Below are 27098 nucleotides of genomic sequence, written 5' to 3' on the forward strand. Positions count from 1 at the left end.
GATTAAAACCTGCGTTAGGGTTCACTGCAGGCCTAAATTAAGACATTTGTCAAATTTGTGATGCGTCGCCATCTTCCTCCTCCCTTCCCCCCCACAAACGCACACATCATGTCTCACCCCCACAAACACACACATCATGTCTCACCCCCACAAACGCACACATCATGTCTCACCCCCACAAACGCACACATCATGTCTCACCCCCACAAACGCACACATCATGTCTCACCCCCACAAACGCACACATCATGTCTCACCCCCACAAACGCACACATCATGTCTCACCCCCACAAACGCACACATCATGTCTCACCCCCACTAACACACACATCATGTCTCACCCCCCACACACATTATGTCTCACCTCCCCGCACACACATCATGTCTCCACCCCCCACACACACACACGTCTCCACCCACCACACACACATACATTGCCCCCCCCACAGACACACACACACACAATGTTTATTTATTTTACATTTTTTAAATTCACCTTTATTTAACCAGGTAGGCCAGTTGAGAACAAGTTCTCATTTACAACTGTGACCTGGCCAAGATAAAGCAAAGCAGTGCGACAAAAACAACACAGAGTTACACATGGGATAAACAAACGTACAGATAATAACACAATAGAAAAATCTATGTATAGTGTGTGCAAATGTAGAAGAGTAGGGAGGCAAGGCAATAAATAGGCCATAGAGGCGAAATAATTACAATACAGCATTAACACTAGAGTGATAGACGTGCAGATGATGATGTGCAAGTAGAGATACTGGGGTGCAAAAGAGCAAGAGGATAAATAACAATATGGGGATGAGGTAGTTGAGTGTGCTATTTACAGATTGTGTACAGGTACAGTGATCGGTAAGCTGCTCTGACAGCTGATGCTTAAAGTTAGAGAGGGAGATATAAGACTCCAGCTTCAGTGATTTTTGAAATTCGTTCCAGTCATTGGCAGCAGAGAACTGGAAGGAAAGGCGGCCAAAGGAAGTGTTTGCTTTGGGGATGACCAGTGAAATGTCACAATATATACAGTTGAAGTCGGAAGTTTACATACATCTTAACCAAATACATTTAAACTCAAATTTTCACAATTCCTGACATTTAATCCTAATAAAAATTTCCTGTCTCAGGTCAGTTAGGATCACCACTTTTTTTAACTTCTTATGGATGGTGGCAGTATTGAGTAGCTTGGATGACTGACGTGCCCAGAGTAAACTGCCTGCTACTCACGCCCAGAAGCTAAGATATGCATATTATTAGTAGATTTGGATAGAAAACAGTCTGAAGTTTCTAAAACTGTTTGAATGATGTCTGTGACTATTACAGAACTCATATGGCAGGCAAAAACCTGAGAAACAAATCGAACCAGGAAGTGGTTTGTAGTTTTTCAAGTGATTGCCTATCCAAACTACAATGTCTGTGGGGTAATTTTGCACTTCCTAAGGCTTCCACTAGATGTCAACAGTCTTTAGAACCTTGTTTGAGGCTTCTACTGTGAAGTGGGGGAGAATAAGAGCTCATTGAGAGGACTGCCAGCAGGGGCATGAGCCTCAGCCATGTGCGCTCACGTGAGAGGTAGCTCAGTTCCATTGCATTTCTGAAGACAAAGGATTTCTCCGGTTGAAACTTTATTGCAGATTTATGATAAAAACATCCTAAAGATTGATTCTATACATTGTTTGACATTGTCGTGTCTTTGGGGCACCATTAAACTGAAGACATGTTTATCAAATAACTCCCTGTAATTATTATTACGCGATTAAACTGATTAATCGTTTAACTGTAATTAACTAGGAGATCGGGGCACCAAGGAAAATATTCAGATTACAAAGTTATAATTTTCCTAATATAACTTTCCTATATTATAACATTATATATTATATTATATTATAGTATCTGACCGAGTATCTTCTGGTTTAAATGGTGTATTCTTTACCTCGTCAGTCTCATTCCAAATGTCGTAAATTGTTGTTATCTGCACGAACCCAGTCTTCACTAAGTCATCCATACATCAATTGTCTTAAAATCATTTATTTACTAAACTAAGTAATTCACAGAAAGCATACAAACAGTAGTTATCGTTACAAAGAATTGGTAGAGTAATGTGCCCTAGTGGGCTAAACCGGCATGGCGGCTTGTTAAACAAAAGAGTAGTGGGGGGTCAGCTGAGAAGACCCTACAGAGTTGATAATTATTAACAATTGATATGCTAATCCTTTGCACATGAACGCTCACTCATTCGGAAACAATTGCAATCAATATATATATTTACGCTCAGTGTGTCGTCGGGATCTCTGTTGAAAAGTTTGTTTCTGTTGGAGAGTCTGTCCGCGTTCTCTCTCTCTCTCTCGGTTAGAATGGATCTTTCAAAGCGACATTCGTTCATGTCATTATAGAATGGTTGTTTCGTCGGTCTTCGCGTTCAATGATACCGAATTTCTAGCTGCAGACTATTAATTAATATCAAAGACTTGTTATTATTCTGTCGGTATCGATAGTCTAAAAGTTGAACCACGTGGTATAGTTAAACTTCAGTAGAGGGATGCATGGTCAAACCTATTGGCCAACTCGTAATGGAGTGGAGGCCTGGTCTGAAGAAAGACATTTTGGGTGGGGGTTTTATGCTGAACATAGAAAAGCTGTCACATGACGCCTTGTCCTGTCTGTGTCCCTGGGGGCGTGCCGATGACTGAGTTAAGCTTTGTACAGAAATACAATTCTCTCACATTAACATCAGTACATAGCATCTCAACATATTCCAAATAGCTTTAATCTTATTAAATCATTTTATACAACCATTAGATGTAAGTCTCATTGCTGAGGCTAGTATATAAACCTTTGTATGGTAATATGGCCATATTGTCTCTAATGAGCCTCACAAAATTATACCAAGCGGACCAGTTCGTAGCTGGATTCTTCACCGATCTTTTATACCTTCTCCAGAACATAAATGTCGTTCGGTTCTCCAATTCTGTGAGGTGGAAGAATCCTTTGTTCTTTCCATGAAACCACTCTGTCTCTTTATACTGTGGCCATGAGGCAGGACATTCTCCTTTGGAATTTTACGACCGCCTTCACACAGCCTTGTGTCAGAAGTATAGAGGTCGGGGGATGGTGCATAGAAAACCCAGAGGGCAAAGTCATGACAACATGTTTCTACGAACTGTAATGACATTTTTTGAGTTTTTGTCTGACCTGCGCATCGTGAATTTGGATTTGTGAACTGAAGGCGCGAACAAAAAGGAGGTATTTGGACATAAAGTATGGACTTTATCGAACAAAACAAACATTTATTGTGGAACTGGGATCCCTGGGAGTGCATTCTGATGAAGATCATCAAAGGTAAGTGAATATTTATAATGCTATTTCTGACTATTGTTGACTCCAACATGGCGGATATATTGTATGGCATGTTTTTGTGTCTGAGCGCCGTACTCAGATTATTGCATGGTGTGCTTTTTCAGTAAAGCTTTTTTGAAATCTGACACAGCGGTTGCATTAAGGAGAAGTTTATCTAAAGTTCTGTGCATAACACTTGTATTTTCATCAACATTTATGATGAGTATTTATGTAAATTGATGTGGCTCTCTGCAAAATCACCGGATGTTTTGGAGGCAAAACATTACTGAACATAACACGCCAATGTAAACTGAGATTTTTGGATATAAATATGAACTTTATCGAACAAAATGTATTGTGTAACATGAAGTCCTATGAGTGTCATCTGATGAAGATCATCAAAGGTTAGTGATTCATTTTATCTCTATTTCTGCTTTTTGTGACTCCTCTCTTTGGCTGGAAAATGGCTGTTTTTTTGTGTATAGGCGCCGACCTAACATAATCATATGGTTTGCTTTCGCCGTAAAGCCTTTTTGAAATCAGACACTGTGGCTGGATTAACAAGAAGGAAAGTTTTAAAATGATGTAAAAAACGTGTATGTTTGAGGAATTTTAATTATGAGATTTTTGTTGTTTTGAATTTGGCGCCCTACACTTTCACTGGCTGTTGTTATATCGATCCCGCTAACGGGATTCCAGCCATAAGAAGTTTAAGAATGTGAAATGTCAGAATAATATTAGAGAGAATGAATTATTTCATATTTTATTTATTTCATCAAATTCCCAGTGGCTTAGACGTTTACATACACTCAATTAGTGTTTGGTAGCATTGCCTTTAAATTGTTTAACTTGGGTCAAACGTTTCGGGTAGCCTTCCACAAGCTTCCCACAATAAGTTGGGTGAATTTTGGCCCATTCCTCTTGACAGAGCTGGTGTAACTGAGTCAGGTTTGTAGGCCTCCTTACTCGCGCCCACCTTTTCAGTTCTGCCCACAAGTTTTCTATAGGATTGGGGTCAGGGCTTTGTGATAGCCACTCCAATACCTTGACTTTGTTATCCTCAAGCCATTTTGCCACAACTTTGGAAGTATACTTGGGATTGTCCATTTGGAAGACCCATTTGCGACCAAGCTTTAACTTCCTGACTGATGTCTTGAGATGTTGCTTCAATATATCCACATACTTTTCCTCCCTCATGATGCCGTCTATTTTGTGAAGTGCACCAGTCCCTCCTGCAGCAAAGCACCCCCACGACATGATGCTGCCCCCCCCCCCCCCCCGTGCTTCATGGTTTGAATGGTGTTCTTTTCCCCCCATTTTCCTCCAAACATAACGATGGTCATTATGGCCAAACAGTTCTATTTTTGTTTCATCAGACCAGAGGACATTTCTCCAAAAAGTCTGATCTTTGTCCCCATGTGCAGTTGCAAACCATAGTCTGTCTTTTTTTATGGCGGTTTTGGAGCAGTGGCTTCTTTCTTGCTGAGTGGCCGTTCAGGTTATGTCGATTATAGGACTCGTTTTACTGTGGATATAGATACTTTTGTACCTCTTTCCTCCAGCATCTTCACAAGGACCTTTGCTGTTGTTCTGGGATTGATTTGCACTTTACGTACCAAAGTACGTTCATCTCTAGGAGACAGAATGCATCTCCTTCCTGAGCGGTATGACGGCTGCGTGGTCCAATGGTGTTTATACTGGCGTACTATTGTTTGTACAGATGAATGTGGTACCTTCAGGCGTTTGGAAATTGCTCCCAAGGATGAACCATACTTGTGGATGTCTACAATTTATTTTCTGAGGTCTTGGCTGATTTATTTTGATTTTCCCATGATGTCAAGCAAAGAGGCACTGAGTTTGAAGGTAGGCCTTGAAATACATCCACAGGTACACCTCCAATTGAATCAAATGATGTCAATTAGCCTATCAGAAGCTTCTAAAGCCATGACATAATTTATGGAATTTTCCAAGCTGTTTAAAGGCACAGTCAACTTAGTGTATGTAAACTTCTGACCCACTGGAATTGTGATACAGTGGATAAGTTAAGTAATCTGTCTGTAAACAATTGTTGGAAAAATGACTTGTGTCATGCACAAAGTAGATGTCCTAACCAACTTGCCAAAACTATAGTTTGTTAACAAGAAATTTGTGGAGTGGTTGAAAAACTAGTTTTAATGACTCCAACCAATGTGTATGTAAACTTCCAACTTCAACTGTATATGTAGTCTCCACACACACACACACATACACACACACACACATAATGTGTCCCCCCCACACACACACACGTCTCCCCCGCACATACACGTCTCCCCCGCACACACACGTCTCCCCCCGCACGCACGCACACACACACACACACACACACACACACACACACACACACACATTACCCCTCCCCGTACACACACACACACACATTACCCCTCCCCGCACACACACACACACACATAATGTCTCCCCCCCACACACACACACACACACACGTTGTTCCCCCCTGTACACACACACAGAAACAGCAGCCCCTTAGTGAACTCTCACTGTTTGGTGTCTTCCTCCTCTCAGGGTTAGTGTTTACACACACACACACCATTTGGGACACAGAAGTTTGTTCACTGGACATAGAGGTTGTCCTCCCTATTACTGTCCTGTCCCACAGAGAGATTTTTTTTTTTTGTACTGTTGTCTTTTCCTTCCTGTTTCATGGAAGTCATTGTATATTATTGCATCATCTAAAGACCATTGCCCAAGAACTGCCACATCCCTCCCTACTGTGCATTGGTTTTGTTCAATAGTTTTTTTGTTTTTTTGTCTTTGAGATTCTACTTGTAATGAAAGCACTATATAGAATACATATACTGTTATTATTATTATTAGTAGTAGTAGTAGTAGTAGTTCCTGCATTGTGAACAATATTTAAACTGGGTCATCATGAAGTAAATATGGCATTTTCCTTAACTCCTCTCTAGTCAGTAAACTATATACACTGTATTGTGATGCCATGCTCTATCAGCAGTGTTCATTGTTAAATTTCTCTTGGATCCCCTCTCACTGCTTCCACCATGGTTCTCTCTGTCTCTCTCTCTCTCTCTGCACCCCCATCCCCCTGTCTGTTTCCCCTCCAACAAGTTATTTCCACACAGGCACAGCTATATATTGTGAAGTGAGTATTTCACTGTGATCATATTTTCTCTGTGCTGCCTCCACCTTGGTTCTCACTCTCTCTCTCTCTCTCTCTCCCCTGGCCCTCCCTCCCTCCCTTCTGTCTCCCCCTTCCCTCCCTCGCTTCTGTCGCCCCTTTCCTCTCTCTCTCTCTCTCTCTCTCTCTCCCCGTCCCTTCCTCCCTGTTTGTTTCTCTATTCAAGGAAGAGAAGGGTATTTCCTGTGGTCTTGTTGATTTAGACTTCCTCCAATGCAGCGTGGGATTTCCCTTCATGAGAGCAAAGACTAAGGTATGGCTCCTAACGGTCCTGGCAGAATGTTTATAAATATATGACTAAGGTATGGCTCCTAACGGTCATGGCAGAATGTTTATAAATATATTACATGGTTTGTTGTTTCTACATTTACAATGAGTGGAGAAAACATAAGGAACACCTTCCTTATATTGAGTTGCACCCCTTTTTGCCCTCAGAACAACCTCAACTCGTCGGGAGATGGACTCTACAAGGTGTCAAAAGCATTCCACAGGGATGCTGGCCCATGTTAACTCCAATATTTCCAACAGTTGTGTTAAGTTGGCTGAATGTCCTTTGGGTGGTGGACCATTCTTGATACACACTGGAAACTGTTGAGTGTGAAAAACCCAGCAGCGTTGCAGTTCTTGGCACACTCAAACCAGTGCTCGTGGCACCTACTACCATAACCCGTTCAAAGGCACTTAAATATCTTGTCTTGCTCATTCACCCTCTGAATGGGACAAATCAAATCAAATTGTAGTGGTCACATACACATGCTTAGCAGATGTTAATGCGAGTTTATTGAAATGCTTGTGCTTCTAGTTCCGACAGTGCAGTAATATCTAACAAGTAATCTAACAATTCACCAACAACTACCTAATACAAACAAATCTAAAGGGAGGAATAAGAATATGTACATATATGGATGAGCGGCATAGGCATGGTGCAATAGATGGTATAAGGTACAGTATGTACATATGAGATGAGTAATGTGAGATATGTTAACATTATTAAAGTGGCATTGTTTAAAGTGCCTAGTGATCCATTTATTAAAGTGGCCGGTGATATGACTCTCTATGTAGGCAGCAGCCTCTCTGAGTTAGTGATTGCTGTTTAGCAGTCTGATGGCCTTGATATAGAAGCTGTGTTTCAGTCTCTCGGTCCCATCTTTGATGCACCTGTACTGAACTCACCTTCTGGATGGTGGCGGGGTGAACAGGCAGTGACTCGGATGGTTTTTGTCCTTAATGATCTTTTTGGCCTTCTTGTGACATGTAGGTGTGTAGTGATGTAGGTGTCTTGGAGGGCAGGTAGTTTGCCCCCAGTGATGCGTTGTGCAGACCGCACCACCCTCTGGAGAGCCTTGCGGTTGAGGGCGGTGAAGTTGCCGTACCGATTGTGCATCTGTAAAGGTTTGTCAGGGTTTTAGGTGACAAGCCAAATTTCTTCAGCCTCCTGAGGTTCAGTTTGTCTGTGATGTGTACGCCGAGGTACTTAAAACTTTCAATCTTCTCCACTACTGTCCCTTCGATGTGGATAGGGGGCTGCTCCCTCTGCTGTTTCCTGAAGTCCACGATCATCTCCTTTGTTTTATTGACGTTGAGTGAGAGGTTGTTTTCCTGACACCACACTCTGAGTGCCCTCACCTCCTCCCTGTAGGCTGTCTCGTCGTTGTTGGTAATCAAGCCCACTACTGTTGTGTCGTCTGCAAACTTGATGTTTGAGTTGGAGGTGTGCATGGCCACACAGTCATGGGTGAACAGGGAGTACAGGAGGGGGTTGTGCATTCACCCTTGTGGGGTCCCAGTGTTGAGGGTCAGCGAAGTGGAGATGTTGTTTCCTACCTTCACCACCTGGGGGCGACCCGTCAGAAAGTCCAGGACCCAATTGCACAGGTTGATACCCAAGGCCTCCAGCTTCATGATGAGCTTGAAGAGTACTATGGTGTTGAATGCTGAGCTGTAGTCATTGAACAGCATTCTTACATGGGTATTCCTCTTGTCCAGATGGGATAGGGCATTGTGATGGCGATTGCTAAGGTGGGTCTAGGGTGGCAGGTAAGGTGGAGGTGATATGATCCTTGACTAGTCTCTCAAAGCACTTCATGATGACAGAAGTGAGTGCTATGGGGCGGTAGTCATTTAGTTCAGTCATCTTTGCCTTCTTGGGTACAGGAACAATGGTGGCCATCTTGAAGCATGTGGGGACTGGGATAGGGAGTGATTGAATATGTCCGTATAGACACCAGCCAGCTGGTATGCATATGCTCTGAGGACGCGGCTAGGAATGCCATCTGGGCTAGAAGCCTAGCGAGGGTTAACAAGTTTAAATGTCTTACTCACATCGGCCATTGAGAAGGAGAGGGGGGGCGCAGTACTTGTTAGCGGCCCGCGACGGTGGCACTGTATTGTCCTCAAAGCCGGCAACCAAGGCGTTTCATTTGTCTGGAAGTGAGACGTCGGTGTCCTTATCGTGGCTGGTTTTGTTTTTGTAGTCCGTAATTTCCTGTAGACCCTGCCACATACGTCTTGTGTCTGAGCTATTGAATTGCGACTCCACTTTGTCCCTATACCGACATTTCACTTGTTTGATTGTCTTGCAGAGGGAATAACTACACTGTTTATATTCGGCCATATTCCCAGTCCTCTTCCCATGGTTAAATGCGGTGGTTCGCACTTTCAGTTTTGCGCGAATGCCGCCATCCATCCACAGTTTCTTGTTAGGGTAGGTTTTAATAGTCACATCTCCAATGCACTTCCTTTTAAACTCACTCACCGTGTCAGCGAATAGATCGATATTATTCTCTGAGGCTGCTCGGAATGTTTCCCAGTCCATGTGATCAAAACAATCTTGAAGCGTAGATTCCGATTGTTCAAACCAGGTTTGAATGGTTCTAGTCACGGGTACATCCTGTTTGAGTTTCTGCCTAGAAGATGGTAGGAGCAAGATGGAGTCGTGGTCGGATTTGCCAAAGGGAGGGCGAGGGAGGGCCTTGTATGCATCGCGGAAGTTAGAGTAGCAGTGATTGAGTGTACAAGGCGGTTAACCTGCTGTTCCTAGGCCATCATTGTAAATAAGAATTTGTTCTTAACTGAAGTACCTAGTTAAATAAAGAATAAATAAAAATTAAATAAATAAATATTGCCCGAGTAAGTGATGCAATCAATATGCTGATAGAATTTAGGTAGCCTTGTTCTCAAATGAGCTTTTTTTTAAATCCCCAGCTACAATACTGTAAGGGAGTGCATAACTGGCGGCAGGGAAGTCAGGCGCAGGAGAGCAAAACTGGGTAATCAACTGAGCAGTTTTATTCATAAAACCACCGGAAACCAGAACAACAAACAAATGGGTACAAAAACCGTTGCGCACCAGAGAAAACGTGCACATGCACTTACAATAAACAATTCCGCACAAAGACATGGGGAGAACAGAGGGTTAAACACACAACATGTAATGAGGGAAATGAGACCAGGTGTGTGGGAAGACAAGACAAAACAAAAGGAAAACGAAAAGTGGATCGATGATGGCTAGAAGACCGGCGACGCCGACCGCCGAGTGCCGCCCGAACAAGGAGAGGAACCGACTTCGGCGGAAGTCGTGACAAATACATGCAGCCTCAGGATATATTTCCAGTTTACATAGAGACCAGTGAAGTTCTTTGAGGGCCGTCGTGGTGTCTGCTTGAGGGGGTATATACACAGTTGTGACGATAACTGACAAAAATTCTCTTGGAGATAATATGGCCGGCATTTGACTGTAAATAATTCTAGGTCGGGTGAGCAGAAGGACTTGAGTTCCTGTATGTTGTTGTGATTACACCATGAGTAGTTACTCATGAAGCATAGCGCCCTTCTTCCCAGAGAGGTGTTTATCTCTGTCAACGCGACGCATGAACGCGGTGGCTGACCCGAATCCGACAATGTATTCCGAGAGAGCCATGTTTCTGTGAAACAGAGAATTCTACAGTCTCTGATGTCTCTCTGGAAAGCAACCCTTGCTATAATTAGTCTACCTTGTTGTCAAGAGACTGGACATTGGCGAGTAGTATACTCGGAAGCGGTGGGCGGTGTGCACGCCAACGGAGCCTGACCAGGAGGCCACACCATCTGCCTCTTCTGAGACGATGTTGTTTTGGGTCGGCTTCTGGTATTAGATCCACTGGTCCTGGGTGGTGGTCCGAACAAAGGATCCGCTTCGGGAAAGTCGTATTCCTGGTCGTAATGTTGGTAAGTTGACATCGGTCTTATATCCAATAGTTCTTCCCGGCTGTATGTAATAACACTTAATATTTTCAGGGCTAACAATGTAAGAAATAATACATAAAAAAACAAACTACTGCATAGTTTCTTAAGGACTAGAAGTGAGGCGACCATTTCTGTCGGCGCTGTCCAATATACACAATCCATGTCTCAATTGGCTTAAAAATCTTCTTTAACCTGTCTCCTCCCCTTCATCTACACTGACTGAAGTGGATTTAACAGGTGACATTAATAAGGGGTTATAGGTTTCACCTGGATTCACCTGGTCAGACTCATGGAAATATCTTGTGTTCCTAATGTTTTGTACACTCAGTGTAAGTCTTCTAATACCAACCATACCATTCAATGTCTAGTTTTCATCGTTACCCAGGCATAACGTTTCCTTTATCAAGAGCACAGATTAAGGTAACTGTCCTAAACATGATCACAGAATATTTACATATACATGTTTTACAGTCAGTGTGTAGTTCAGACTGCAGTCAATGGGCCATGATGTCAATATGCGGCGATGTTGGATGGAGTAGCCTACAGTACAGTACCCACTGACTGACTGACTGACTGCTGACTGACTGCTTGCCTGCCTGACTGACTGACTGCCAATATACCCTGGAGAGCCTGAAAAGCAAACAAATGATTTTGACAGCTACTTGAGTTTTCTTCATGTTATTTAACTAAAAGCTTTCCCCAACACTCCTCCTCTTTCCCCAACACTCCTCCTCTTTCCTTGTCTTTCCTCAGTATCATCTTGCAGTGATCTTCGACACAAGTCGGCTTTCAGGGGAAAATGAGACATTGCAGTTTTTAGTTCATGCAAAAAGGTACGTTGTGACGTTATAAATTTAATACAGGGGAATGTTTTAGTGCAAGGTAAGCCTAAACCCAGACCATTTGTTGGTAATGAGAAGATGCATACACACTACATAGACTGGTAAAATATCTACCTTTAATTTGTACGCTTTGCTAATCATGTCAGGCACTCAGAGTCGAGTGGAAGTCGATTCTGTTTGCTCACATTATCGTCTGTAATTGCATTCGCCTTGGACCTACACACTGTATGCTGCCGTCACACAAGACTGGGAGGGGTCTGTCGTCACATTAGACTGCTGGGGGGGGGGGGGGGGTCTACCGTCACATTAGACTGGGAGGGGTCTACCGTCACATTAGACTGGGAGGGGTCTGCCGTCACATTAGACTGCTGGGGGGGTCTACCGTCACATTAGACTGGGAGGGGTCTGCCGTCACATTAGACTGCTGGGAGGGGTCTACCGTCACATTAGACTGCTGGGAGGGGTCTGCCGTCACATTAGACTGCTGGAAGGGGTCTACCGTCACATTAGACTGCTGGGAGGGGTCTGCCGTCACATTAGACTGGGAGGGGTCTGCCGTCACATTAGACTGCTGGGAGGGGTCTACCGTCACATTAGACTGCTGGGAGGGGTCTGCCGTCACATTAGACTGCTGGGAGGGGTCTACCGTCACATTAGACTGCTGGGAGGGGTCTGCCGTAACAAGATTGGGAGAGGGGAATAATTCCAAGTAGCCAGATTTGTATGGAAGTTAGCAGTGGAAAAAAGATGAAGACCTTTTTCTTTAGACAGAAGAATTTAAGACTTAACTTTCTCTTTCATGTTGCTGTAGAGAAGACAAAGCCTTGTACTTAAATCACTATTCTGTAAATTGGCATAGTTAATGTATTATTATCTACTATATGGACTATTTGTTAATTGCCTCCTATTGTTTTCTCATTGTAGTGCCAACCCTGAGCATAAGCTGTTGGACAACAATTTGGATCTGTCTATCCCACTCGTCCATGAGGTGGACACAGCTATCACTGGGTAAGAGGACAAAACATCTTTACTTTGTCTGCAATACACACTTTCTTTAGATGTACTGTAACACACACTTACTGTCGACATACTGTAATACACACTGTAGGCATACTGTAATACACTCTTACTGTAGACATACTGTAATACACACTTACTGTAGACATGCTGTAAGCCATTTCCTAGAGTTAGGCCAAACTCACCCAATCCCCATAATGTATTGGTAAATACTGTATTCTCTGAACGTATTCTATCAGATGAAGTCACTAGACAACACTGTGTATTATTCAAATATACATTATCAAGCCGCATGGACAGGATGCTAAGATGGTTGGCTAGAATCAAGCTGAGAGACAGTCGCTTTTTATTTGAACTGTATCACGATCAATACAAACGGTCACATTAAGATGAAAGTCAAAACTAACGCTCAGTGTCTCTGGTAGTTTATGAGTCTGCCTGGTCTCTCCTTGCTTGGTCTGTCGTTGCCTGGTCTCTCCTTGCCTGGACTCGCCCTGCTTGGACTCGCCCTGCTTGGACTTGCCCTGCTTGGACTCGCCCTGCTTGGACTCGCCCTGCTTGGACTCTCCCTGCTTGGACTCGCCCCGCCTGGTCTCTCCCCCGCCTGGTCTCTCCCCCGCCTGGTCTCTCCCCCGCCTGGTCTCTGCCCCGCCTGGTCTCTCCCCCGCCTGGTCTCTCCCCCGCCTGGTCTCTCCCCCGCTGGTCTCTCCCCCACCTGGTCTCTCCCTGCCTGGTCTCTCCACCTCTGTTCTAAGCCTCTTGACAGATGAAAGACACCAGACAGAGCTGAGCTATATTATCAGACAGCATTATAAGATGTCGGGTCTTTGGCAGCATTAAAACAGAAGACATATTTATCAAATAACGCTCTGTAATTATTATTACGCGATTAACCTGATTAATCATGTAACTGTAATTAACTAGGAAGTCAGGGCACCAAGGAAAATATTCAGATTACAAAGTTATAATTTTCCTAATATAACTTTCAGATATTATAATATCTGATCAATTAGTCTTCGAATTAATGAATTATTATTTACCTCACGTTAGTCTCATTCCAAACGTTGTAAATTGTTGGTTATCTGCACGAACCCAGTCTTCACTATGAGTCATCCATACGTCAATTGTCTTAAAATCATTTATTTCCTAACTAAGTAATTCACAGAAATGCATAACAAACAGTAGATATGGTTACAAAGAAATCATAGGGGAAGTGGGGGTCAGCTGAGAAGGCACTACAGAGTTGCTAATTATAATAATTGAAATGCTAATCCTTTGCACATGAATGCTCACTCATTCGGGACGATTTGCAATCAATATATATTTCAGTGTGTCGTCGGGATCTCTGTTGAAAAGTTTGTTTCTGTTGGAGAGTTTGTCCTCTCTCTCTCTCTCTCTCTCTCTCTCTCTCTCTCTCTCTCTCTCTCTCTCTCTCTCTCTCTCTCTCTCTCTCTCTCTCTCTCGTGGTTAGAATGGATAGTTCAGAGTGACATTCATTCATGTCGTTATAGAATAGATGTTTTCGGCGGTTGTCGGTCTTCGCGTTCAATGATACCAAATTCCTAGCTGCAGACTAGTAATTAATATCAAAGACTTGTTCTTATTCTGTCGGTATCGATAGTCTAAGAGTTTAACCACGTGGTATGGTTAAAAGTTCAGCCAGAGAAATGCATGGTCTCGTAATTGAGGTAAGCTCGGTCTGGTGATAGAAAACCTAGGTGGGGGTTTTATTCGGGACATAGAAAAAGGCTGTCTCATGACGCCAGGTCCTGTCTGTGTCCCTGGGGGCATGCCAAGGACTTTGAAACTTTAAACAGAAATACAACTCTGTCTTTCATGAGTTTCACAAAATTGTACCAAACGGACCAGTTCGTAGCTGGATTCTTCACCGATCTTTTATACCTTCTACAGAACATACATATAGTTTGGTTCTCCAGTTCTGTGAGGTGGAAGAAATTCCTTTGTCTCTCTATGAAAACACTCTCTCGCTATACTGTGGCCATGAGGAGAGGATCTCCTCATAGGAATTTACGACCTCTTCTGACCACAGCAGCCTGGGTGTAGGAGACAGAGGGAGATGGTGCAGAGGTAGGGGGATGGTGCTCGCAGTGTCCAAAGAGGGCAATGTCATGACAAAGACAACAGGGCTAAACTACATTATCAGATAACATTGTAAGACAACAGAGCTGTAGCTGAGCTACATTATCAGACAACGTTATCAGACAACATAATCAGACAACAGAACTGAGCTACATTATCAGACAACATAGAGCTGTAGCTGAGGTGTTTTATCAGATCGTAGATCTTTCCTTCGTCATTGACTTTGATACTCTGATTGATTGGTTGGAGACAATCCAATCGCTGATGACTTTGTTTTGTACAACGCCCCTCGTGCACCTACTCACCAAAAACGACTTCAATGATGGCTCAGACTAAAGTATATAGCGATTGATAGAGCAGTGGAAGAAATTAGTGCGTCGTCAGGCTACTATTCTCACAGAACATAACAGCTTTCCTCTACCACAGGACTTGAAGAAAACATCTGGACACACCAGTCTTTAATCAGTCTCTCTAACAGTAAATTGATCTATCAAACATACAGACCTACAAAAACATGTTATACATTTGATTTAATATCCTTAAATAATGATCTTGGCATGAATCTGTTGGCGCTGTGCAATACCATATGACTTTCTATCCATCTACAGTTTAGTGACTCCAACATCCTTTCTGTATGGGAACTCCATCGATGCCTCTCGATTCGTCCAGCTGGAGGACATGGAGTGTAACTTCCAGCCTCTAAACTTCACCTTTCAGGTATTGGTGACACCTGTACATCCGGGAATCCCCATTCAAGTCAATTATATTGATATGGCTGTACCAGTAGCTCTACCTCATCTACCTCATCAAAACATGCAGCATATTATTGTGGCTCCTTGTAAACATATCTCTCTATCGCTCTCTCTCTCTCTCACTACTCTCTCTCTCCCACTACTCTCTCTCTTTTGCTCTCTCTCTTTCACTCTCTCACACTACTCTCTCACTCTCTCTCTATCCCTGTCTCTCATCCACCTTTCTCTTTCTTTCTACCCCCCCAAGTTCTCTCTTACCTCAATCCTTTACCTCTCTTACCCCTGACCTTCTATTTCTCTCTACCCTTCACCATCTTTCTCTCCCTAATATTTATCTTCGCCTCTTTCACCTTCTTCCAGGTGATCAACAACGGCCCCAGCAGGTTACCTGGCTCCATAGTGGACATCAGGATCCCCAACCGACTGGCTGGCAATGGGGCCGACATGTTCCACATCCTGGACACACAGGTGGGAACCTTCCAACAGCAGTTTATAAATCAAATTCAATCAATCAGATTAATTTATAAGGTCCTTTTTACATCAGCAGTTGTCATCATGTGCTTTTACATTAACCTGGCCTAGACCTCAAAGAGCCAGGAAAAACATCCTAGAAGGAAGATATCTAGACAGGAACCAGGCTCTGAGGGGAGACCAATGATAGCACATTATTTCCCTGTCCATATGTCCAACAGCAGTCTGTCCACACTATCCACCCATTCACCCAAACGTCAGTACCTCTGGCGTTGTTTAGGGTTTTATGCACCTACACACCATCCACATTCTTTGTTGCCTTTATCCAACTTAAGTCTATCGCTCTTGTTTTCCTTCATAGCTGAGTGCTGTGGATCCACATTGGCAAACACTTTAATACTGTTAAAATGGCCTTCTTGTTTATCTATGTCTCTGGTCATGGAACACAGGACCTGTTAGAACAATGCGAGGCACGATTAGATTTTTTTGGGGATAAATGGGAAAGAAGTGTTGATACATCTACTACTGGCTGGGCGACCATTTAGTTTCACAACAACAGTTGCTCATTTAGGCACCCCCAGTGGGTGCTTTGTTTTCATAACCTCTGCGCCGCTCCTTTCATATAGGTAGATCAGGGGGAGCTCAACCCTATAATTGTGTTGACTGTTTGAATGGGAGAATTGGAGCAGAGACGGTAGGGACGTCAGACCGTATCCCACCCTGAATCCCCACATCTGGAATTACTTGGAGGGATCAGAGAGCTTGCACGAAACGAATGGGGGACTGGGGGAATGGGGCACCTGCGGAGCATGCTACTATTCTATAACATCCCCAACGTAGATCTGGAGTCACTGAGATATGAAACTGGGGCCCTGGTCAAAAGGAGTGCACTACATAGGGAATAGGGTGCCATTTGGGATACAGGGTTTTCTGTGTTAACACTGTCTGACTGTAGTCTCCATGTCCTATAGGGTAAAGAGAGGTAATTTCACACTGAGGTTCTCTTCTTCTATAGTAGGTCAGAGAGACAAGATAAACACACAGACAAGATTAACACACATGATAAGCATGAGCCGGGATTAAAAGAATGTGGGGAAAATATTTCCATATTGTAATTTCATTGAATTCCAGTCATGATCTTACATGTGTTAATGTCATAATGTCATCCTAACATGTGTTAATGTCATCCTAACATGTATTAATGTCATCCTAACATGTGTTAATGTCATCCTAACATGTATTAATGTCATCCTAACATGTGTTAATGTCATCCTAACATGTGTTAATGTCATCCTAACATGTATTAATGTCATCCTAACATGTGTTAATGTCATCCTAACATATATTAATGTCATCCTAACATGTATTAATGTCATCCTAACATGTGTGTCATCCTAACATATATTAATGTCATCCTAACATGTGTTAATGTCATCCTAACATGTGTTAACGTCATCCTAACATGTGTGTCATCCTAACATGTGTTAATGCCATCCTAACATGTGTTAATGTCATCCTAACATGTGTTAATGTCATCCTAACATGTATTAATGTCATCCTAACATGTGTTAATGTCATCCTAACATGTGTTAATGTCATCCTAACGTGTGTCATCCTAACATGTGTTAATGCCATCCTAACATGTATTAATGTCATCGTAACATGTGTTAATGTCATCCTAACATGTGTTAATGTCATCCTAACATGTATTAATGTCATCCTAACATGTATTAATGTCATCCTAACATGTGTTAATGTCATCCTAACATGTGTTAATGTCATCCTAACATGTATTAATGTCATCCGAACATGTGTTAATGTCATCCTAACATGTATAAATGTCATCCTAACATGTGTTAATGTCATCCTAACATGTGTTAATGTCATCCTAACATGTGTTAATGTCATCCTAACATGTATTAATGTCATCCTAACATGTGTTAATGTCATCCTAACATGTGTTAATGTCATCCTAACATGTGTGTCATCCTAACATGTATTAATGCCATCCTAATGTGTTAATGTCATCCTAACATGTGTGTCATCCTAACATGTATTAATGCCATCCTAATGTGTTAATGTCATCCTAACATGTGTGTCATCCTAACATGTATTAATGCCATCCTAATGTGTTAATGTCATCCTAACATGTGTTAATGCCATCCTAATGTGTTAATGTCATCCTAACATGTATTAATGTCATAATGTCATCCTAAAGTGTTAATGTCATAATGTCATCCAAACATGTATTATTGTCATCCTAACATGTGTTAATGTCATCCTAACATGTGTTAATGTCATCCTAACATGTATTAATGTCATCCTAACATGTATTAATGTCATCCTAACATGTCTTAATGTCATCCTAACATGTGTTAATGTCATCCTAACATGTGTTAATGTCATCCTAACGTGTTAATGTCATCCTAACGTGTTAATGTCATCCTAACATGTATTAATGTCATCCTAACATGTATTAATGTCATCCTAACATGTATTAATGTCATCCTAACATGTATTAATGTCATCCTAACGTGTTAATGTCATCGTAACGTGTTAATGTCATCATAACGTGTTAATGTCATAATGCCATCCTAACATGTATTAATGTCATCCTAACATGTGTTTAATGTCATAATGTCATCCTAACATGTGTTAATGTTGTAATGTCATCCTAACGTGTTAATGTCATCCAAACATGTATTAATGTCATCCTAACATGTGTTAATGTCGTAATGTCATCCTAACATGTGTTAATGTCGTAATGTCATCCTAACATGTGTTAATGTCATAATGTCATCCTAACATGTATTAATGTCATCCTAACATGTGTTTAATGTCATAATGTCATACTAACATGTGTTAATGTCGTAATGTCATCCTAACATGTGTTAATGTCGTAATGTCCTCCAAACATGTGTTAATGTCATCCTAACATGTGTTTAATGTCATAATGTCATCCTAACATGTGTTAATGTCGTAATGTCATCCTAACATGTGTTAATGTCGTAATGTCATCCTAACATGTGTTTAATGTCATAATGTCATCCTAACATGTGTTTAATGTCATAATGTCATCCTAACATGTGTTAATGTCATAATGTCATCCTAACATGTGTTAATGTCGTAATGTCATCCTAACGTGTTAATGTCATCCTAACGTGTTAATGTCATAATGTCATCCTAACGTGTTAATGTCATCCAAACATGTATTAATGTCATCCTAACATGTGTTTAATGTCATAATGTCATCCTAACATGTGTTAATGTCATAATGTCATCCTAACGTGTTAATGTCATCCAAACATGTATTAATGTCAGTGTAAAACAACAACTAAAATGTAACACTTTTTTCCCACAGCTCCTTTCAGATTATACTTACCAGTCTCTGTGTTTATCTTGTCTGTTACTCTGACCTACTATAAGAAGAAGAGAATCGCAGTGTGAAATGACCTCTCCTTACCCTATAGGACAGGGAGACTACAGTCAGTGTTAACACTGAAAAGTCTGTATGCCAAATGGCACCCTATTCCCTATTTGTATGGTATTCACTTAGAATCTGTTAACAATGGAAATAAAAGAGTTAAACAGTAATTGGTAACAACTTGGTACCGAGTGGTGGGCTACACAATGATGCCAGAAATGACATTTTTCATGTACCATAAATCAGCTAATAGCAGGGTGCAGTTGTTATGAGGGTCAACTATCTTTCTTTCTCTCTCTCTCACACACACTCTCTCTCGCTCTCTTGGTCTTTCTCTCTCTCACACACACACAAACACACACACAGGCAAAAGTAGTGCCCAATATAGGGAATAGTGTACAATTAGGGATGCAGCCCTGACTTTCTTAGGCTGTGGATTGAAGCAACAAAGATGGTGAATCTCAAATATAAAATATATTTTGATTTGTTTAACACTTTTTTAGTTACTACATGATTTCAAATGTGTTATGTCATAGTTTTGGTGTCTTCACTATTATTCTACAATGTAGAAAATAGTAAAAATAAAGAAAAACCCTTGAATGAGTAGGTGTGTCCAAACTTTTGACTGGTGTATATATAAACACTCTAAACATCCTACCCACTGGCTCGGAGGCGTCAGCATGGTCCTAAAAAACATTATTGCCTCGTTTTGTATCACATTCCAAAACTGTCAGGGACAAAAATGCAATTTCAGAATATGGGTGCGATGTTGTCCCGAGTGAAAGTTGTGCCCCTACTTAAAACAAGTAAAACACAAAAACAAATTGTGAAACCTTAAACATTTTGAGAAATGTATCAGTGGGTCTTAAAAGTCAAATTATTGGTCTCTCTCAGAAGAGTCCTCTACTCACCTGTAGAATGTGTTGTTGAACATTCCTGAGATATTTATCTTTCCAACTCCCATCCTCCTCCTCCCATCCTCCTCTTCCCATCCTCCTCTTCCCATCAACCTTTTCACGTCCTCCCTCCCTTTTCTCATCTTCCTCCTCCTCTTTCTCTGTCTCCCCAGGTGGCGGAGGGGCAAGGGATCTGCATCCCTCACAGGAACCCCCAGCCCTGTTCCATCCCCCAGGACAGAGAGAGTATCTTCCACACCATCTTTGCCTTCTTCACCAAGTCTGGACGCAGGGTCCTGGTGAATAAACAGAGAGAGAGAGAGAGACCAAAAGAGAGATGGTCCATACACTCACACATCCATGAACACACACAGCACAGGCACAGAGAGAGAGAGGCGTGTACATGCACGCACGCCTCCATGAACACACACACACCTGGACTGTCCCAGTCAGTGGACTTTTAGGATCACTGAAAGTGTTTCCCTTGGTGATGTATCATGTGTGTGTTGTGTAGCATCTGTTCATCTCTCTCTGTCTTTCCTTCTTTCTCTCTCTTCTCTCTTTCTCTCTCCTTTCTCTTTCTTTCTCCTCTCTTTCTCAATCTCTTTCTCTCTCCTCTTTCTCTCCCCCCTCTTTCTCTCTCTCTCTCCCCCCCTCTTTGTCTCTTTCTCTCTCTCCCATCCTCTTTCTCTCTCTTTTTCTCTCTCTTGCTTTCCCTCATTCTCTGTCTCTTCTCTCTCACCCCCCCTTCTCTCTAACAGGACTGTGACCGGCCAGGGAGAGCATGTTTAACCATCTCATGTACTCTGGGCTCCCAGTCCAAAGAGGAAGTTGTCAGTATATATGTGAAACTTCTACTAAACACAGAGATACTGAAGAGGGTAAGTACATGGATATTAGTTATTACATAGTTGTTACATTCACTACCGTTCAAAAGTTTGCCCATTATCAGCACTTCTGTGTTCCAATGCCACGGTGTGTTAGCTAATCCAAGTTTATCATTTTAAAAGGCCAATTGATCATTAGAAAACCCTTTTGCAATTATGTTAGCACAGCTCAAAACTGTAGTACTGATTAAAGAAGCAATAAACTAGTTCAGTATTTGTGGGTTCGAACAGGCTCAAAATGGCCAGAAACAAAGAACTTTCTTCTGAAACTCGTCAGTCTATTCTTGTTCTGAGAAATGAAGGCTATTCCATGCGAGAAATTGCCAAGAAACTGAAGAGCTCGTACAATGCTGTGCACTACACCCTTCACAGAACAGTGCAAACTGGCTGTAACCAGAATAGAAAGAGGAGTGGGAGGCCCCGGTGCACAACTGAGCAAGAGGACAAGTACCTTACAGTGTCTAGTTTGAGAAACCGACACCTCACAAGTCCTCAACTGGCAGCTTCATTAAATAGTACCCGCAAAACACCAATCTCATTGTCAACAGTGAAGAGGCCAGGATGCTGGCCTTCTAGGCAGAGTTGCAAAGAAAAAGCCATATTCAGACTGGCCAATACAAATAAAAGATTAAGATGGGCAAAAGGACACAGACACTGAACAGAGGAAGATTGTGAAAAAATATTACGGACAGACAAATCTAAGTTTGAGTTGTTCGTATCACAAAGATGAACATCTGTGAGACCCAGAAGAAATTAAGATGCTGGAGGAGTGCTTGACGCCATCTGTCAATCATGGTGGAGGCAATGTAATGGTCTGGGGGTGCTTTGTTAGTGGTAATGTGGGAGATTTGTATAGGGTAAAAGGGATCTTGAAGAAGGAAGGCTATCACTCCATTTTGCATCACCATACCCTGTGGACGGCGCTTAATTGGAGCCAATTTCCTCCAACAACAGGACAATGACCCAAAGCACAGCTCCAAACTATGCAAGAACTATTTAGGGAAGAAGCAGTCAGCTGGTATTCTGTCTATAATGGAGTGGCCAGCACAGTCACCGGATCTCAACCCTATTGAGTTGTTGTGGGAGAAGCTTGACCATATGGTACGTAAGAAGTGCCCATCAAGCCAATCCAACTTGTGGGAGGTGCTTCAGGAAGTATGGGGTGAAATCCCTTCAGATTACCTCAACAAATTGACAACTAGAATGCCAAAGGTCTGCAAGGCTGTAATTGCTGCAAATGGAGGATTCTTTGACGATAGCAAAGAATCCACAATTATTATTTCAGTTAAAAATCATTATTTATAACCTTGTCAACGTCATGACTATATTTTCTATTCATTTTGCAACTAATTGCATGTATGTTTTCATGGAAAACAAGGAAATCTCTAAGTGACCCCAAACTTTTGAATGATAGTGATGCTACCTGGTTGTTACCTGGTTGTTACCTGGTTGTTACCTGGTTGTTACCTGGTTGTTACCTGGTTGTTACATGGTTAGTGTATTTTTATGTTTTACTTAGGCCAATAATGTTTATTACAGTATGGATCAGAAGGAAGTATGAATCCTCCCCTTCTCTCTCTCACACACACACACACCTACCTACAGGACAGCTCATCGCTGATCCAGTTCGTGACTAGGGGTAATGTGAGAGTGGACGGGAGTGCCATAGAGGTACCGCAGGGGCTATCAGAAGACACGTCAGTAAGTATATCACTCTTGATAGATTTACTCCTGCAAAGCGCTGAATATATGAGTCAATCAGTGTGTTGGATCAGTTTCAGCATGCAGTAGATGTCAGTGAGACATCCTAACAGCCAGTTTATTGCTGTGATGTTCCTCAGCTAGCCCTGAGGGGTGAATCTAGAAGCTGAATCTAGTGGAAATTGAAGCCTGGGGAGTAGCTGGAGGCAGGAAGCCAGATCAACCTGGATGTCATGGGGGTGAGGCAGGGTTGTATTTGGGGGTCCTCAGCTGTGGTCCTCAAGGACAAGGTCTCCTCAGAGACAGCAGGGTATCACACACACACACACACACACACACACACACACACACACACACACACACACACACAGGGCAATCCTCTGTGTGGAGTGATTGGATGTGCCTATGGAGCAGTGGAATGAAGTGATGAGCACTCTGCATCCCCTTATCCTCGATCCTCTCAGCTGATTACGGTGATGACCTCCAGACCCCAGCTCACTGCTCGACTCCCAGGCCCCAAGAAGAGCTTGGCTAATTCAGCCACTGAATCAGACGATACTGTGAATGTGTCCATTCACAACTGCTCTCCCAGCACTTAGTGACCACTTTAATTTTCCCCAGAAACACCTCCCACCCCCCCCTGAGCGTCTGGTCAGTTCACTACCTCAAACCACTAGAGATTTTAGTGAATTCAGTAGCCCTGGTCCCTCAGCAGCTCTGATGTCCCTAGAGAAAGCTTCGTGGTTCCTTGGTGTGCAGTAGCCTTGGTTTGTAACGAGGCTCTCTTTCAATTCCCAGCCTGCTACTTACCAACAGCTGATAAGATATAGTTTATCCCCTGTGACATGCAAACAGGCCCGGTAAATGATAGGAGAATAAAAATAATCTACTGTATGAGTTATGAGCTCATTGACTCGATTGAAATGGTTCCTTACGTTTTAGTACCCGTAAACATTTGTTCAATATTGATAGCTCAGCACAAACTCAGCTGGAGTCAGTCAGTCAAACAACGGATCAGAATGTAACATACTGTATGCTTCCAATGCACACACACACATACTCTTAACTAAACATGTTACAGTTTGAAGAGGTGTAATTCTTCCATATTCCTTTTTGCTATGCACCATATTGGAATGCTGTGTTATTGTGGGTGCCTGATGTCTTAGGAGGAGGGATTTCCAGCCCAGACCTACAACCCAGACCCACAGCCCAGACCCTGACCTACAACCCAGACCCACAGCCCAGACCCTGACCTACAGCCCAGACCCACAACCCAGACCCTGACCTACAACCCAGACCCACAGCCCAGACCCTGACCTACAACCCAGACCCACAGCCCAGACCCTGACCTACAACCCAGACCCACAGCCCAGACCCTGACCTACAGCCTAGACCCACAACCCAGACCCTGACCTACAACCCAGACCCACAGCCCAGACCCTGACCTACAGCCCAGACCCACAGCCCAGACCCTGACCTACAACCCAGACCCACAGCCCAGACCCTGACCTACAACCCAGACCCACAGCCCAGACCCTGACCTACAGCCCAGACCCACAGCCCAGACCCTGACCTACAACCCAGACCCACAGCCCAGACCCTGACCTACAATCCAGACCCACAGCCCAGACCCTGACCTACAACCCAGACCCACAGACCAGACCCTGACCTACAGCCCAGACCCTGACCTACAACCCAGACCCACAGCCCAGACCCTGACCTACAACCCAGACCCACAGCCCAGACCCTGACCTACAACCCAGACCCACAGCCCAGACCCTGACCTACAGCCCAGACCCACAACCCAGACCCTGACCTACAACCCAGACCCACAGCCCAGACCCTGACCTACAACCCAGACCCACAGCCCAGACCCTGACCTACAACCCAGACCCACAGCCCAGACCATGACCTACAGCCCAGAACCACAGCCCAGACCATGACCTACAGCCCAGACCCACAGCCCAGACCCTGACCTACAACCCAGACCCACAGCCCAGACCCTGACCTACAACCCAGACCCACAGCCCAGACCCTGACCTACAACCCAGACCCACAGCCCAGACCCTGACCTACAATCCAGACCCACAGCCCAGACCCTGACCTACAACCCAGACCCACAGACCAGACCCTGACCTACAGCCCAGACCCTGACCTACAACCCAGACCCACAGCCCAGACCCTGACCTACAACCCAGACCCACAGCCCAGACCCTGACCTACAACCCAGACCCACAGCCCAGACCCTGACCTACAGCCCAGACCCACAACCCAGACCCTGACCTACAACCCAGACCCACAGCCCAGACCCTGACCTACAACCCAGACCCACAGCCCAGACCCTGACCTACAACCCAGACCCACAGCCCAGACCATGACCTACAGCCCAGAACCACAGCCCAGACCATGACCTACAGCCCAGACCCACAGCCCAGACCCTGACCTACAACCCAGACCCACAACCCAGACCCTGACCTACAACCCAGACCCACAGCCCAGACCCTGACCTACAACCCAGACCCACAGCCCAGACCCTGACCTACAACCCAGACCCACAGCCCAGACCCTGACCTACAACCCAGACCCACAACCCAGACCCTGACCTACAACCCAGACCCACAACCCAGACCCTGACGTACAACCCAGACCCTAACCTACAACCCAGACCCAGACCCTGACCTACAACCCAGACCCACAGCCCAGACCCTGACCTACAACCCAGACCCACAGCCCAGATCCTGACCTACAACCCAGACCCACAACCCAGACCCTGACCTACAACCAAGACCCACAGCCCAGACCCTGACCTACAACCAAGACCCACAGCCCAGACCCTGACCTACAACCCAGACCCACAGCCCAGACCCTGACCTACAGCCCAGACCCACAGCCCAGACCCTGACCTACAACCCAGACCCACAGCCCAGACCCTGACCTACAACCCAGACCCACAGCCCAGACCCTGACCTACAACCCAGACCTACAACCCAGACTCACAGCCCAGACCCTGACCTACAGCCCAGACCCACAACCCAGACCCACAGCCCAGACCCTGACCTACAGCCCAGACCCACAGCCCAGACCCACAACCCAGACCCTGACCTACAACCCAGACCCACAGCCCAGACCCTGACCTACAACCCAGACCCACAGCCCAGACCCTGACCTACAACCCAGACCCACAGCCCAGACCCTGACCTACAACCCAGACCCACAGCCCAGACCCTGACCTACAACCCAGACCCACAGCCCAGACCCTGACCTACAACCCAGACCCACAGCCCAGACCCTGACCTACAACCCAGACCCACAGCCCAGACCCTGACCAACAACCCAGACCCACAGCCCAGACCCTGACCTACAGCCCAGACCCACAGCCCAGACCTTGACCTACAACCCAGACCCACAACCCAGACCCTGACCTACAACCCAGACCCACAACCCAGACCCTGACCTACAACCCAGACCCACAACCCAGACCCTGACCTACAACCCAGACCCTGACTCACAGCCCAGACCCACAGCCCAGACCCTGACCTACAACCCAGACCCACAGCCCAGATCCTGACCTACAACCTAGACCCTGACCTACAACCCAGACCCACAGCCCAGACCCTGACCTACAGCCCAGACCCACAGCCCAGACCCTGACCTACAGACCTGAGTACAAATAATAATATTTGAAATGTTTCTTCAATACTGTGAGAGTTTGCTCTAGCCTGCCTAAATTGTTAGATGGGTGGGCTTTGCAGTTTTGGGACTATTCTATTGCGGCAGGCAAGCTCAATCAAGCACAGATCTTTGTTTGTTTTAAAATATTTCAAATAGTATTTGAACCCAGATCTGTCACAATCCCAGACAGACCTGCATCAGTATTGAAAGTACTTACAGTACTTTGTTTACCTTTATTTAACTAGGCAAGTCAGTTAAGAACAAATTCTTATATACAATGATGGCCTAGGAGCAGTGGGTTAACTGCCTTGTTCAGGGGCAGAATGACAGATTTTTACCTTGTCAGCTCGGGGATTCAATCCACCAACCTTTCGGTTACTAGTCCAACGCTCTAACCACTAGGCTGCCTGCCACCCCTTACTTAGCTTAGCTTACAGTACTTAGCTTATCTTACATTACTTACAGTACTTATTTACAGTACTTAGCTTAGCTTACGATACTTAGCTTATTGTACAGTACTTAGCTTACAGCACTTACAGTACTTAGCTTATCTTACAGTACTTATAGT

At 44.1% G+C, this 27098-nt stretch overlaps 1 protein-coding gene across 1 annotated transcript in view; it reads left to right on the forward strand.

Annotated features, from left to right (window-relative positions):
• LOC115152816 (integrin alpha-9) overlaps positions 1-27098 on the forward strand; it is a 151918-nt gene that overhangs the window by 112622 nt on the left and 12198 nt on the right. Inside the window, exons 19-26 of the mRNA XM_029697656.1 lie at positions 6711-6797; positions 11522-11601; positions 12535-12618; positions 15336-15444; positions 15840-15947; positions 20444-20569; positions 21032-21151; positions 22763-22858. Coding sequence (XP_029553516.1) covers positions 6711-6797; positions 11522-11601; positions 12535-12618; positions 15336-15444; positions 15840-15947; positions 20444-20569; positions 21032-21151; positions 22763-22858 — 810 coding nt within the window. The remainder of the gene's footprint in view (positions 1-6710; positions 6798-11521; positions 11602-12534; positions 12619-15335; positions 15445-15839; positions 15948-20443; positions 20570-21031; positions 21152-22762; positions 22859-27098) is intronic.

Source organism: Salmo trutta, chromosome 18 (genome assembly GCF_901001165.1).
Source record: "Salmo trutta chromosome 18, fSalTru1.1, whole genome shotgun sequence".
Lineage (NCBI taxonomy): Eukaryota > Metazoa > Chordata > Actinopteri > Salmoniformes > Salmonidae > Salmo > Salmo trutta.